Raw genomic sequence first — 15157 nt, 5'->3', positions numbered from 1 at the left:
TGTTCGACTAGAATTTTAATTAATTTTTTATTTTCATTTCGAGATTATACGTTTAATAAAAGAGGTGGGTACTATTGTAATACCGGGTCGTTAACGTTTGAAAAATATAAAAGAATATTCAAAAAAATCGGGTCAATAATACTACATAACTATATTTGCAAATCGTATATTTTCCTTCTATTATTTTCTGTACTTATAATTACGTTAAGCACAGCGTATTTTTAACAAATAAAAATACTCAAATTTGACTGTATATAATATGCGTTTGTTGTCATAACATTTGGTCAATGACTTTTTTCAATGTTTTTGTTTGTATACACCATCATATACAAACAAAACTGTGTATATAATATTAACGATGATAATTTTTAGAAAGGGTCTAAAAGTTGAAGGTTATAAAATAAGTGATACTTATATGAAACATTATATTATTATATATCAAACAAAATCGCTTATAATTGATTTTGTTAGTGATTCTAACATATTTACAAAACACAATATTTTAATTAAGTGTTTTTAGTAGATGGAAATAATGACTAGGATATTTAAATTCATACAGTATACGAATTCAAACTATATGCTGGTGCCAGGTGGATCAGCGCGATTATTGGTACGAAAATTAGCTACACAATTTATTGAATTCTAAATGTTCACGTTTGAGTAACAAAGACAATAAAAATACACATCGCTCTAATAACGATACATAAATTACTAACAAAATATATTTACTAGAATTTATGGTAACAATCGTCGACGAGGGATTATATTTTAAAACTACCCTTAGCTGCTTGTAAATTGTATTTCAACCACAAATATTCTATGTAAATAAACTTTATGTTGTAATACTTTTGGGTTTCAACAAGTATAATTTATTTTAAAATGCTATAGTAACTTATAGATACCTTATTTATAGTATCAAATGTTGTATGAATTCAAATGTTTACATATCATAAGAATATAAGTATGTGTAAAAACTGTGTTAGTATAATTTTTAGATTTTTTTTTGTCTAAAAAATTCACTACTTACGTGAAACCTTGTTTAAAATTTTTAATCTTTAGCTATAAAAGTTAAAAGTATTATACATTTTTAACAGCTAAATTATTTATAAATTTTCAAATAAATAAATTTCATCAAAATTTGAACTTTAAATGGTTATAAAAAAACATGCTAAATTATTATTAATATTTTCCAACTGCTACTATATCAACTTATGAGGAATCTTGTATTAGATTTTTAAATATTAGGTTTTAAAAATGCGGGAAAGTGGATATCACTCTGCTGTACAGTAGGTTACAACTGTTACAAGTGGGTTACTGTAATGGATGGAATTAAATTTGAATCCAACGATATTATTGATATCATTGTATACGAAAAACGATTCTGAGCGGAGACGGTTTATCTGTCAAAGGGTATATTATAGATTATTAAAAATTTCAAAGCTTATATTTAAAAAGAACATTTTTTATTAGTTTCTAGCAAAAAATAATTTGTGAATTTTTGTGATTTTTACGTATTTTGTCAAAATTCAAACTTTGAATGCTTATAAACAAAAATCGTGCCTATGAATTTATTTTATTTTTCAACTGTTATTGTAACAATACGTTAGGAGCTTTCTATTAAATTTTCAAACTTTTCTACCCAACAAATACATTTTTATCGATATTAATTTAAAAAAAAATTAATAATGATCGAAAATTGCATAAACCTATAAATAGGTTAACTTAAGTCAAATTTTTTCTTGAAAATTTTACCAAGTATAGAAAATACCAGTATAAACATTCAGTGAAAATGTCATTTATTTATGGTAAATTGTTTTAGAGTTACACCAATATCTCAAATTTGTTTTCTCAAACATTTATTTTGCGTATACAAATTCCCTTTTTTCCTTATTTTTTTTTTTTTGTTTTCCCAGTGCTTTTTAAAACTACAAGGAATTTCAAAATTTGACCTATAAAATTCACCAACTAGATTCAATTTTCAACCGAAAGTGGTACTGAATCATTATTTTGATAACTTATCGTGTACACAGTCACAAATAAATATATATATATATATATATATATAACATCATTGTAAAATCAATGCATTCATCGCTTCTATCAGAATCTAAAATTGAAAATGGTTGTACTGTGATGTATTTTGAAATCAATTACAATGTATGTATCCTTTATATTTTTAAACAGCTTATAAATAACAACCTATGAGAATATTGAATACAATGTTTAAGCTTTTTTACAGATCAAAAATGTTTTTACTAACATTTATTTAAAAAAAAAAGAAATTGAAAATTTAACAAGTGAATTCATAACTTTTAAAATAATTATGTATTAATTTCTGTGTATGAAAATGTTAATACAAATATTTGATTAAATCTATGATTATTTGTTTTTGAACCACGAAAAATAAGCATATTAGTTTTGACAAAAACTGCTTTTGTGTAAAATGTCTAGTTTTATCTTTTTTTTTTTTTTTTTTTTTTTTGTAAATTTTTAAAGAAACTGGTGTGTATTTTAAATTTATACCTTCCCAAACTACAAACTAGATTTACTTTTCTACCAAGAATGATATTGAAGATAACAATTTAAGTATTTTTTTCTACCATAAATTGTATACACGCATGAAAAAAAAAAATCATTTTAAAATCAAGACGCTCATCGCTCATCTCATAATTTTAAATATGTAGGTAAATAAATAAATTACTCAGCTACCCTAAAAAATTTTTTTAAGCGTTACACACAAATCTTCTTCGTTAATTTAATTTATATTCACAATCTATGATGATAATATGTTATTTTATTGGCAAGTACTAATATATATATATTTCCAACATGATAAACAATATATAATAATAGCACTACAATAATATTGAACGTTATAATTATTGTTGTGAGTGAATTTAAGTTGTTATAGTGTTGTTCTATTATAATCAGTTATTATTACAATGAATTGTTTGTTTTCTCCAAACTATATTACGTTTTTCATATAATCTAACTGACAACAACAATATGCAACAATAACACAATAAATATGTCATATGTGGCTTGGTGAGGTGCGGTCGTATTCTGCGGAAGCGCGGGCTAGCTCCCGGAAGGGTGACCACCCGGGATTTTTAGCAACATATCCTTGCCACACATACACAAATACGTGTTATAACTTACCAACTTAAAAATCTACAAACAAATATACAAAAATAACCCCTACCGTCCCACCCACACTCAATGTTACCGCGGGCTTCCTCTAATAAATAAAATAAAATGTAATCATTATTCTTTGGGGCGTATTTATAATTTTAATTTGTGTGGGTTAGTCTCCCAATTATAAATTAATTTTTGTATTTATACAATAAGTAGTAGAAAGTACGTATAAATTAATATACAAACTTATTGATACACTTTTAAGTGTGCAAGCGTACCGATTAGACGTGCTTCCAAGTGTCGTTCCCTTATCTAACCGTTGCACATTCATTACGCAATTCTACGCCGACGTCTACTCAGGTAATACAATGCTTTATCATATTACGATATATATTAAAACATAATTACCCCGATAATCGTACATCCGTACAAAAGCGAACTAAATATTATGTCTGAACCAAACCGTATTCAATCTCCCGACAAAAAAAATATGACCGATCTTAATAAACCGTCAACCAACACTCAACACATACTTACACAAAGTACAAATACTCCAAGCTTTGCATCAAAAGTAGCCTCCGAACAACTACCAAAAAGAGAATTAGCCATAGTATTTAACACTATCGAAAATATACCACAAATTGAATATCTTATCGCTCTTTCCAAATTAATTTCACCGAAAGACATTACGTATGCTTCACGAGTATCTAATGGTCGTTTCTGTGTTTATCTCTCAAACAAAAATACAATCGACAACCTTCTTGACAATCACCAAAACATTACCGTCAATAACCAGATTATCAATATTCGCCGTTTAATTAACCCAGCAAAAAAATTAATATTATCTAATGTGTGCCCAACAATTCCTAATTCTATTATCGAATCGAGTTTAAACTATGCCGGTTTTACTTTAGTATCGCCGATTATTAAACTAAGAGCCGGATTTAATATAGAAGGTTTTACACATATAATGAGTTTCAAAAGACAAATTTTTGTCAAACCAGATGATTTTGAAAACAAACCTACATCGATTATAATTAACCACGAAGACATTGCATATAGAATATTTATAAACGACGACACAGTAACATGTTTCCACTGTAAATTAAAAGGACACATTTCAAACCAATGCCCTAACCTGAAAACACATTTAGTACTAAATGAAACGCACAATAGCTCTACACCCGAAACAAAAATAAATGAGAACATGACATTAGACAACGAACCCAACACCGAATCAAACGAAGATATTAACAATATTGAATTAAACATTGCACCTCCCATAGGAATAAAAAGACCGGCGCCTTCTACATCATCCCTTTCTCCCCCCCTACTTCCCCGAATAATGAAACCTCAAACGAATTCTCAATGGATCACACCTCACAAGATATAAACGAAAACGATAATTCAGATTGGATAACAAAATCAACAAAAAAACAACAAAAAAAACGAAAGAGAACCCCTTCTCTTGAACATTTCATCGCTAACCTGAATATGAGCTTAAAACCCGCAGAAAAATTTTTTGAAAGAAAAACACGTGCAATCTCATTTATTCAATTCAAAGATATGATTGAAAATGCACAAGAGAACAACAATATAATTGAAACAGTCCTACAATACTGTGACATACAAAATGCAATCTCTATAATCGAAATAGTAAACACAGCATATATAACAGACCGCAGCCTAAAGACTCGCCTAGGAAAACTACTAAAAATTTTAAAAACCCACCTCCAATCGTCCTAATATTTTCGATAAACTAACATAAAGCTTATAACATATCAAACTTGAAAAATGAATTCACTTATACAATGGAACCTAAATGGTTTTTACAAAAAAATAATTGACCTAAAACTCTTAGTAAATAATTTAAAACCTAGTATTATTTGTCTCCAAGAAACAAATTTAAAACCTAACCATAATGCAACAGTGAAGAACTACCAAGGATATTTCAAGGAAAGACAAACAAACCCAAACCGCGCCAGTGGGGGAGTAGCTATCCTAGTTAAAAATAATATAAAATCATCACCAATACCGATCATCTCAGAACTTGAAGTAATTGCAACAAGAATACAGCTACACCATGAGATAACCATATGCAATATATATTTACCTGATAGTATGGTTTTTTCTTACCAACAAATTATTAATATAATAAAGCAACTACCCTCACCTTATATAATGGTCGGCGATTTTAACAGTAGAAATACAAATTGGGGATGCAATCACACCGATCCTAGAGGAAAAATTATTGAAAAAATCATAGATGACGAAAACATTACACTCCTCAACAATGGAACCTGTACTCGTCATAATTCATCCAAAGGAACCTTTTCAGCGATCGACCTTTCCTTAGCCTCTCCGTCAATTTCCCCATACCTCTCATGGGAAGTCAAAACCGACTATTTTAATAGCGATCATTGGCCAATATTAATTAATATACACCATAGAAACAGTCCGCAGACCCCCTACAACACAAACAAATGGAACCTAAGAAATCCAAATTGGACGCTATTTTCAGACATAGTAGACAAAACTATGTCAGAAAACCAAATGCTTAACAACGAATTAAATACAGATGACATTGATATAATTGTAAAACAATTCACTTCAATCATAACTGAAGCCGCCCATAAATCCATAGGAAAAACAATAACACACCCCAAAAAAACTCCCGTTCCTTGGTGGTCCAAAGAATGTAATAATGCTATAAAAAACTACAAAAAAGCACTCAACAGATATAAAAAAACTAAAACAATCCCTGACCACATAAATTTAAAAAAAGCCAAAGCCCTATCAAGAAGAATTATAAAACATCAAAAAATTGAATCTTGGAAAAAACTTATAAATGATCTAACCCCCAATACACCAATTAAAGAAGCATGGAAAAAAATACGATTAATAGAAGGCATACAATTCAATGAAACCCCTCAAACACTGACAATAGGAGACAAAACCTACCACTCCTCCTTAGAAAAAGCTGAAGCCCTTGCTGAAATCTTTGAAAAAAACAGCAGTGATGAAAATTATTCCCCCGAATTTAGAAACTCAAAATCAAAAAATGAAACAGATAATCCAATTACATTTTCAATGGATGAAAACCATCCAATAAACACACCTATCAATGTACAGGAACTCTATGATGCACTTTATAAATGCAATTCAAAAAACAGCACAGGCCATGATGAAATACCATACATATTTATTAAGCATCTTCCTATCAGTGCCATCTCTATACTACTAAAAATCTTCAACTTAATATGGGAGAAGAGGACTTTCCCTACTTCTTGGAAAAGAGCCATTATTATACCAATACTTAAACCCAACAAAGATCGACACGAAGTTACATCTTACCGGCCAATATCTCTAATATGCACCCTAAGCAAATTGCTGGAAAAAATTGTTAGCAAAAGATTATATTGGACTTTAAAACATACAAATTTTATCAGCAACCAACAATTTGGTTTCCAAAGAAATAAGTCCACCATAGATGCTTTAACTATACTAACAGAAGACATTTACTCAGCCTTCAACATCAAACAACACGTACTTTTAACTTCACTTGACATTGAAAAAGCCTACGATATGGTTTGGCGCCATAGAATACTAGATATACTCCAAAAAAATAATATTAATGGCAATACACTCGCCTATATCTCAAATTTTCTATCAAAACGAACCTTCTCTGTGAAATTAAACGAAACCTACTCCAGTAATCACAATCTCCAAAACGGCATTCCCCAAGGATCAAGTTTAAGTGTCACCCTCTTTATAATAGCTATTAACGAACTTCCAAGTATAATACCACCACCACTCAAAACCATTATGTTTGCCGACGATAGTACTATCTACTGCAAAGGAAGAAATGTAAACACATCTAAAACAATCATGCAAAACGCCATAAATGAAATCAGCAAATGGGAAAAATCTACGGGATTCAAATTTGGCCCAGCAAAATCCAAAAGTATCCTTTTTTCATACAAAACAAATATAACCCCACCTCATATTTACATGAACAATATTCTAATTCCGCCCACAAATGACTTAAAAATGTTAGGCTTAAACCTAAACAATCAACTAAACTGGTCCAAACACATAAAATTTTTAAAAACTAAGACCAAATCAAGATTAAATGTAATCAGGGCCATTTCCAATCGAGCATGGGGTGCTAACAGCATCATCATAATGAGAACATATAAAAGTCTAGTACTATCCGTCATAGATTACGGTTCCATAATTTACGGAGCAGCCCCTGAAGCAATCTTAAAACCATTAGATCCAATCCACAACCAAGGAATTCGACTGAGTATTGGCGCATTTAAAACCAGCCCCATACCTAGCATTCTATGTGAAGCAAATACTCCTCCACTCGAAATAAGACGAAACATGCTCACCTATAAATTTGCACTTAAAAGACTAGCCGACAAGAACAATGCTATATCACCATACCTTTTCAACACTTCACCTCCTTCATTACACTTAAAAAAAAATCAACCAATATCTACACGAATTAAAAAATGGCTTGACACAACAAATACACCACTGCCTAAACTGCTCTCCCCTACGCCCTACATATTCCCCCCTTGGAAAATGAACCTAAACATCAACACCTCAATGATCCAAGAAATCCAAAACATAGAGCCGTCCGAAATCCCTAAACATTTTAATGACATTATACTTAAGAATTTCTGTAATCATAAAATTATATAGACCGATGGATCAAAATGCAACGTCAAAACAGGACTAGCTATAATCACAGATGAAGAAACCTTTAAGTTCTCTTCACTGGAGATTAATTCTATTTTCACCATCGAGGCACTAGCGATCCTGAAAGCCATAGAACTAACTGAACAAAATTGGAAAAATACAAAATCTTTCTTAATCGCCAGCGACTCCCTTAGTTCTATTCTAGCTATACAAAACCAAGGGACATCAAATGAAATAATAAAAAACATACAAGAAAGAGCCTCTTCCCTTGCCCCCCGTTCGGTAACCTTCATGTGGATTCCTGCCCACAAAAATATACCAGGAAATGAAAAAGCTGATGTAGCAGCTAAAGAAGCCGCCTCCACCAACATCAATACCCCCAAATTAGACCTTTCGTCTTTCAAGGACACCGCCCGAAACTCCTTAATAAATAGCAAAAAGATTCACCAACGACTCTGGGACCAGGAACTGAACAACAAACTACATCAAATAAAACCTTTTCTGTCACCTAACCCAAATCCTCCCTCAAATACGAGAAGACAACAAGTAATATGGACACGGATGAAAATTGGACACACTAACATCTCACACGTACACCTAATGAGAAGAGAGCCGAGACCAAACTGCGAACTATGCAACAACGCACCGATTTCCACAGCACACCTACTCCTGGAATGCCCTAATCTATCTGAACAAAGAAAAATCTTTCCACACTTAACATTAAAAGATATTTTAAGTATAGATAATTTTAACCTCCTAATAACATTCCTTAAAATAACTAATCTCTATAATAGAATTTAAATAATTATATATTACTGTTACCTATACCATTAACACCATATACCTGTATTATACTGTACTTCCTTTATTTAAATATTAATATTAAGATGATTGTAAATAACTTGTAAACATGTTTTTCCGGCTAATGACTTTATTGTTGAAGCCTTATCATTAATAAAAAAAAAAAAAAAAAAAAAAACTTATTGATACTAATAACTTATATTATAAAACAGTTACATTGTAAGACTATATTTATTTTTTGATAATATAAATACTACCCCTCTTCTCTTCAAAAATATTGAATGTTAATCTGCTACGCCCTTGATAAACATGTAAGTATTTTAGACACTTAAACACTTTTTTTTTGGGGGGGGGGGGGGGGGGGGGAGAGAGTTTTAACGGATAAAATAGTTTATGAAATGTCCCAATTATTTATATTAAAATTCAAAAAATACCGAGATAGCTATATAAGATACCTATATAATGTTTATAACTTATAATATTACTTACCTTATTTTTAAAGCACAATGTTTATGTCTTATGTACCTATGTTAAACCTATCCTTAAACCTTACATGAACGCTAACAAGACTTTTATATTGTTATTAAGAGCATCAGCAACATCGCATAGATATAATCAACAAAGAGATTATTACATAGTTGGTTTAATGAGTTATTTAATTTATTAATAGCCAAATCAATTTTATAATTATAAATATAAAAAAAAAATGAAGTAATTCGCTGCAGTTAAGTTTTTAGTCATTTGTGTGAAAATTACCTCGCACGTTGAATTGAGTAACGGTTGTCTTACTACAATATTGACATTCAGGTGGAATAAACTCCATACAAACCTTTTATTTTCAGCTATAATACTTAGATTTTAATGCAGTTGTTTAGGTAGTTAATACTTATCAATCAGTGTTATAAATTCTTATACATAAAATAAGCAATCATATGTTAATAATAAATTAGACGTTCGTAATCCACGTGTCTATAACGTGTTAAGGTTTTTATACTGATTTTGTTATATTTTATCGGTTGCCTCAGTGTTGTATAAAATATATCTGTAATTTTTTTAACATTGCTTATGCATTAATATGATATTATGAAATTAAAAACACTTTTTCTATTAATTTTAACGTGTATAACACTTTACTTATTGTATAAGTGTAACAGAATAATACTATATAATTAGTGTCGTTAATTTAATAGGATTAAATTACGTTCTTAAAATAAATAACAATTTTAATTTTACATAAATAATGCAATTGTTAATAAGTCTTAAAAATAAAAACAATTGTATATAAACAGACAGAAAAACATTGTATTCATTAAAAAAGTTTCAAAAGGTTTCTGTGAAAAATTAAAACCATTTGAAAAAAAATCATTTATTATTACCAAATATTCAAATTGCTTAATCTTTGAAGATATTCAGTTTCTTTGGCCAGCTTTTTAAATTTAAATTAAAGATACTTATAATCTAACATTAAATAGTACTCCACTATTTTATTTTATTATGATTCACTTACAACCGAGTAATAATTCTTATATGAATGTCCACTGAATGATCCTTAGTATCTATATAAAATTGTATTAATATTTTGAAAGTTATACCTATATTTATACTGAAGTTTTTTTTTTTTATTGATCAAAGTACATCGACAACTAGGTTAGTAAAATAAATTTTTTTTGTTACATTTTTAGTATTTTAAGTATACATTTTCTAGATTAAATTAAATTGTATAATTCTGTTTTTTTTTAAGAATAAAATTAAGTTTTTTACATCCTTTGGGTTTGGTCCAAGTGCTTGACAGATTTGTTCGGATATGTGAAATTTATCTCGATACTGGTTGTATTTTTGACATTCAGTGATAATGTGGTTGACGGTTAAAAGTACGCTGCATGACTCACATAGTGGAGGATCGTCTTTAATCATCAAGTAGCTGTGTGTTAAGTATGTGTGACCAATTCGGAGGCGGTTAAATCTGAAGTTTTATTAGTTTTTAATATTAAATAAATTCATTATACACATATATAAAATATTTATGTAGAACCCGTATATACTTTACCTTAGTAAAATAAAAATGTGTATCCAATTTTTTATCATCTTTTGAAATCTTTAACTAATTTCAATATTTGAACAAAATTGAATAAATTATTTAATCCACTAATACGCCTCAGCAAACATCACAATATTACAAGTTTATAATAAGTAGGTAGGTACCTAAAATACATAAAACCACGATTATCCAAAAATAGTGAAAATTAATATCATGTTGAATTAAATATTCCATTTCTTTAAGTAATTAATTTCTAAATATAAATGAGAATCTTAAAATTAATATATGAACCTATATTAAACATTTCAATATTTAATAATGATACATTTATATAAAACTAGAATGTAAAATTCAATTTTTAATTCAATATTCTGTATATGATTTCTGTATAATTCAACTAGGTATGTAAGTACCTACTGATAATTTGTATAAATTGTGATTTATCTCAACATTAAATTATAGTAGGTAAAATAACGTATAAGTTAAACAAACATTAATTGTTCAACGTAATGAATTAAAACATTTAATTTAAAATAAAAATTTATATCTTGGTTAAGCCAAGAATAATAGCTCTGATTTTTTTATTGTTTGCTTAATTTATACAACAGCCTAATTGGTTATTTTATGCTTAAGTTATACATCGAAATAAATATTATACTTCAATGACAAAAACGTTACACTAAATATACAAAATAATATTATATTGTAATATTAGGTATATCTTAATATTCAAATAATTTTAATTAATGGTATATATTGTTATAGATTTTAAAAGTTATTGATAAATATTACTTTTTTTTTTGACACAAGAATAAATTATCAAAATGTTTTTAGTACAATCATGAGATTAACTCCTTTATTATTTTCATTTTTTACCATCTATTTACTAGCATTTTTTTTTATGTATTTGTCTAAAAATCTATGCATTTTCAACGTAGCTTTCACAAAGTTTCAAATGTTGGTATGCGTGTTAATTCTTAATATTAGAGTAAACATTATTAAACGGCATTAAATATGATAATGTGTTTTAATCAACAGTAGTTGTCTATAAGTATTTTATTATCGATCTAATCCGCGACGCGTTGCCGCATTGGTGAATATAATTTAATCATGGGATATACCACCGCAGGCGTGCGCACGGTTGCAGCACATGCAGCCTAGGCTACATCTGCTTTTTCTGTGGCACCAATTTTTTTTTCTACTTGTTTGTGATACGATTGTTAGTTATACTCACGGATTAAAATATATTTTAGTCTGCGGTGTAAAAGGTAATAGTCTTTTTAAACAGTTGCAAACATTTGAATTTATTTTTGGTTTATCCGCGATGGAATCTATTTTTTTAATGATCTTAATAGCTAGCAAGTCGTTACCATCTTCGAATTTAGACTAGTTAACTGCTGTTCAACTGATCATTTCATTGAAAAATCACTGATTTCAATGAAGAATTGTGAAAAATATGATTAATTGATTTATAAATGTCTGAAAATATACAAGGGACATGATATAGACATTCCAGAAGTCTAAAATAGAAAAGTATCCATAAAAGTAGACTTTATAAAAATCCAAACCTTAGATGTATTGATATATGAATTACATTAAAGGTTTACTCAGAAATGTCTTGATATAATAAATGCTGTAGGCAATATGTTATGTTATGAAATACATCAAACCAATCTCTATGAAATACTACAAAAGATATTCTTAATCACTCGTGAAGGACTTGTTGCTGAAGTAAGGATTTTAAAAAGCATTCCAAATGTTCCAAATGGCTCATCAACAAAAACAGTTTACTATTGGCTAAACTTTTTTTAAAAAAATCGAAGACAAAACATTTTTCTTAATTTAAAAAAAGTTAAAACTTAAGGTTAAAGATTAGAACCTTTTTACTATTGTTTATTGGACAAGAAAAATTAATAAACATTCAAAATGAAGAAGTGATTAATGAATTAAAACCTATGAATAATGAAAGGGGGTGAAGATAATTTTTATAAGTTTATAAATATTAACTATATTAATTTTTATAAAAAAAAATTGGTATATCAACTAATAAGTATTTAAAAATTAAATTGTAATAGTTAAAAATTATTTAATTGCATTTCAGTATAAAAAATTGTCTTAAATACGAAAAATAAATAGCTATTTATTTTTGGTGTTGGCAAATATACAATGAACCTTATAGCTAAAAATGTGCTGCACCTGATCGGGAATTCCATGCATGCCTATGTATACCACTATTATAATATGATAACCAGATGTTGTTAAACGTATGTTGCAGATGTGTAAATCGTAATGCGAAGATGGTGTGTTCCGAATGTCCAATGGTCCCAGTTGGTGTTGTGCGCCACCGTGCTGTTCCTGCTGGGCGGCCTGCACATCTACAGAGGCCCCAACGGTGGGCCACTGCAGGCTTTGGACGATGTGGTCGACGACGAGGACACATCCGGTTCTACCCGGACGACTCAAGACGATCGAGCGTATCGAAGACTCAGGTTTCCGAAGACCAGCAGACGATTGCCTCAGGTGGGTGCAGACAAAATTCGGAAATAACAACGAAACATATGCAATATATAATGTAGTATACAGGCGTACACTTTAAGTCCATGGGCATCAGTATTTAGTGTAAAATCATAATAATTTTTCAAAACTTAATCGGCTGTACACTCTTTGAAATATAAAACACAACATTTTGACAGCACAACTGTTCGTGTACTTGTAAAATTCATTGGCATAACATTATTAATTTATGATAAAACCTCGACACGTGGATATAATATTATAACATAAAAACACTTCATAGTTCAAAGTGTTATATTTGTATGATAAATACTCGACCATTGAATACTCTGCCTAGGTGTTTGGCTATATTTTACACCACAAACTTTTTACGCCGTTCTTTGATATAAGCTAAAAATAGTTAATAATATTAAAATTAAATATTGTAATAATTAAATGTTAACAGTAAATTAAATGCAATGTTTTCGATAACATTTAATTCAACCCACTATATTATTAATAAAGAATAAATAAATAAACTTCAAAAACATGTTATTGTTATTACAACACTAATAATAAATATCTATGGTAATATAAGTTGACAGATCCTGTTCGTTCAGAATCGTTTTTCATAAGTAATGATTTATTATTTTTCCTCTTTTCATAAATAAGAATTTTAGTTATTCTGTTGTAATTCAAATGTCAAGTTTATTATTATATTTTTATTTTATTCTTCGTAAGAACATGAAACATTTTGCTCTTAGATACATTATTACTTGCTACCAACAAGACTAAAAAAATTAAACTTTTAAAATATTTAGATCAATATTAATCTATTTATACCATAAACCTATAAATTCGATCCTGTGGAACGTCTTGCCTCATAAATTAATAACATATTTTAGTAATACTATACAAGACAATGTTATAATATATGTTATTTGTTATTCCCAAAAAGAAATTCAATTTACCTTCACCTGCCACCACCGTATTACTAATAGCAATATAAATGTTTGATAAAATATCTTTAGGTATAATATTGGCTGATCATCTTTGCATTGCATCGTTTTTCATTTAAAATGATTTATCATTTAATTCAAATTGGAAACATCCATTACAGTGACGACGATTACTAAGAATCTAATATAGTCGACAGCTAAAACTATAAAACAGAGGGACTTCTGTATAGTGTATATTATAATTGCAAATTGTGATCACTGGTCAGACAAATTAAAAACTTTTATTTAAAAGCTGATAACCAATAAATGCGCTTATATAATATACATAAATGAGTGTTAATGTATGCTTGTGATTATATATTTATGAAATATAGTATGTAGAACGAATTTATGATAATTTTAAATTATAATATTACGTAAGTAACATTAAGTTAACTTATAATGTTTGTTTTGATTTAAAACCTAAATTACTCTCTATTACAAAAACTCTTAGTGACGAAAGAAATCACATAGTCCCTTCAGATTCGTTATAGAGAGTTTTCACTGTATATAAAATCATTCATGACAGTACAAATAGATAAATAGAGTAAATGTATAGCATATTTTTTTTTTAAATTATTGTTGTTTAGTGAAAACATCATGGAGGATATCTATACTTGAAAAATAATTTCTTAGACCAATTCAACTAACTAATATCTGTAGAGTGTAGACGCATTGTCATTAAATGTTTGATATTAAATTGTAGTATCCAATTCTTAATGTCCTGATTTATATACAAGGAATCAATATTAATTTGCATACATATGAATTTATTAAACTGAGTAGACATCATTATACCATAATATGTCATAGATTTTTATATTTATAAATAATTTTTAAAATTGTATAAAATATTTTTTTTTCACATTGAAGCATAATATTTTTACGGAATTCAATGTGTTATATTTTGGTTTTAAGGCTTGATCGTAAAATTTTTATCTATATCTGGGAACGAAAATTCTTTTACATAATATAGTTACAATAG

The 15157-nt window shown here is 28.7% G+C and overlaps 1 protein-coding gene and 1 long non-coding RNA gene across 2 annotated transcripts in view; one reads left to right on the top strand and one right to left on the bottom strand.

The window, feature by feature from the left end:
- The window catches only part of LOC107167196 (heparan sulfate glucosamine 3-O-sulfotransferase 5-like), a 45446-nt gene that overhangs the window by 1424 nt on the left and 28865 nt on the right, over positions 1–15157 (top strand). The window contains exon 2 of the mRNA XM_089225479.1: positions 12957–13201. Coding sequence (XP_089081605.1) covers positions 12971–13201 — 231 coding nt within the window. The 5' untranslated portion in view covers positions 12957–12970. The remainder of the gene's footprint in view (positions 1–12956; positions 13202–15157) is intronic.
- On the bottom strand, positions 10079–13016 carry LOC149056022 (uncharacterized). The gene is made up of 3 exons (XR_016191357.1): positions 12878–13016; positions 10691–10845; positions 10079–10606 (listed from the first exon to the last, which is right to left on the bottom strand). It is a non-coding gene; the product is annotated as an uncharacterized LOC149056022 (long non-coding RNA).

This window comes from Diuraphis noxia, unplaced genomic scaffold, assembly GCF_037042655.1.
Source record: "Diuraphis noxia isolate RWA-SAM2 unplaced genomic scaffold, SU_Dnox_SAM2 contig0004, whole genome shotgun sequence".
NCBI classification, from domain to species: domain Eukaryota; kingdom Metazoa; phylum Arthropoda; class Insecta; order Hemiptera; family Aphididae; genus Diuraphis; species Diuraphis noxia.
Note: the sequence above shows the minus strand (reverse complement) of the source record. Positions and strands in the feature narration are given on the sequence as shown.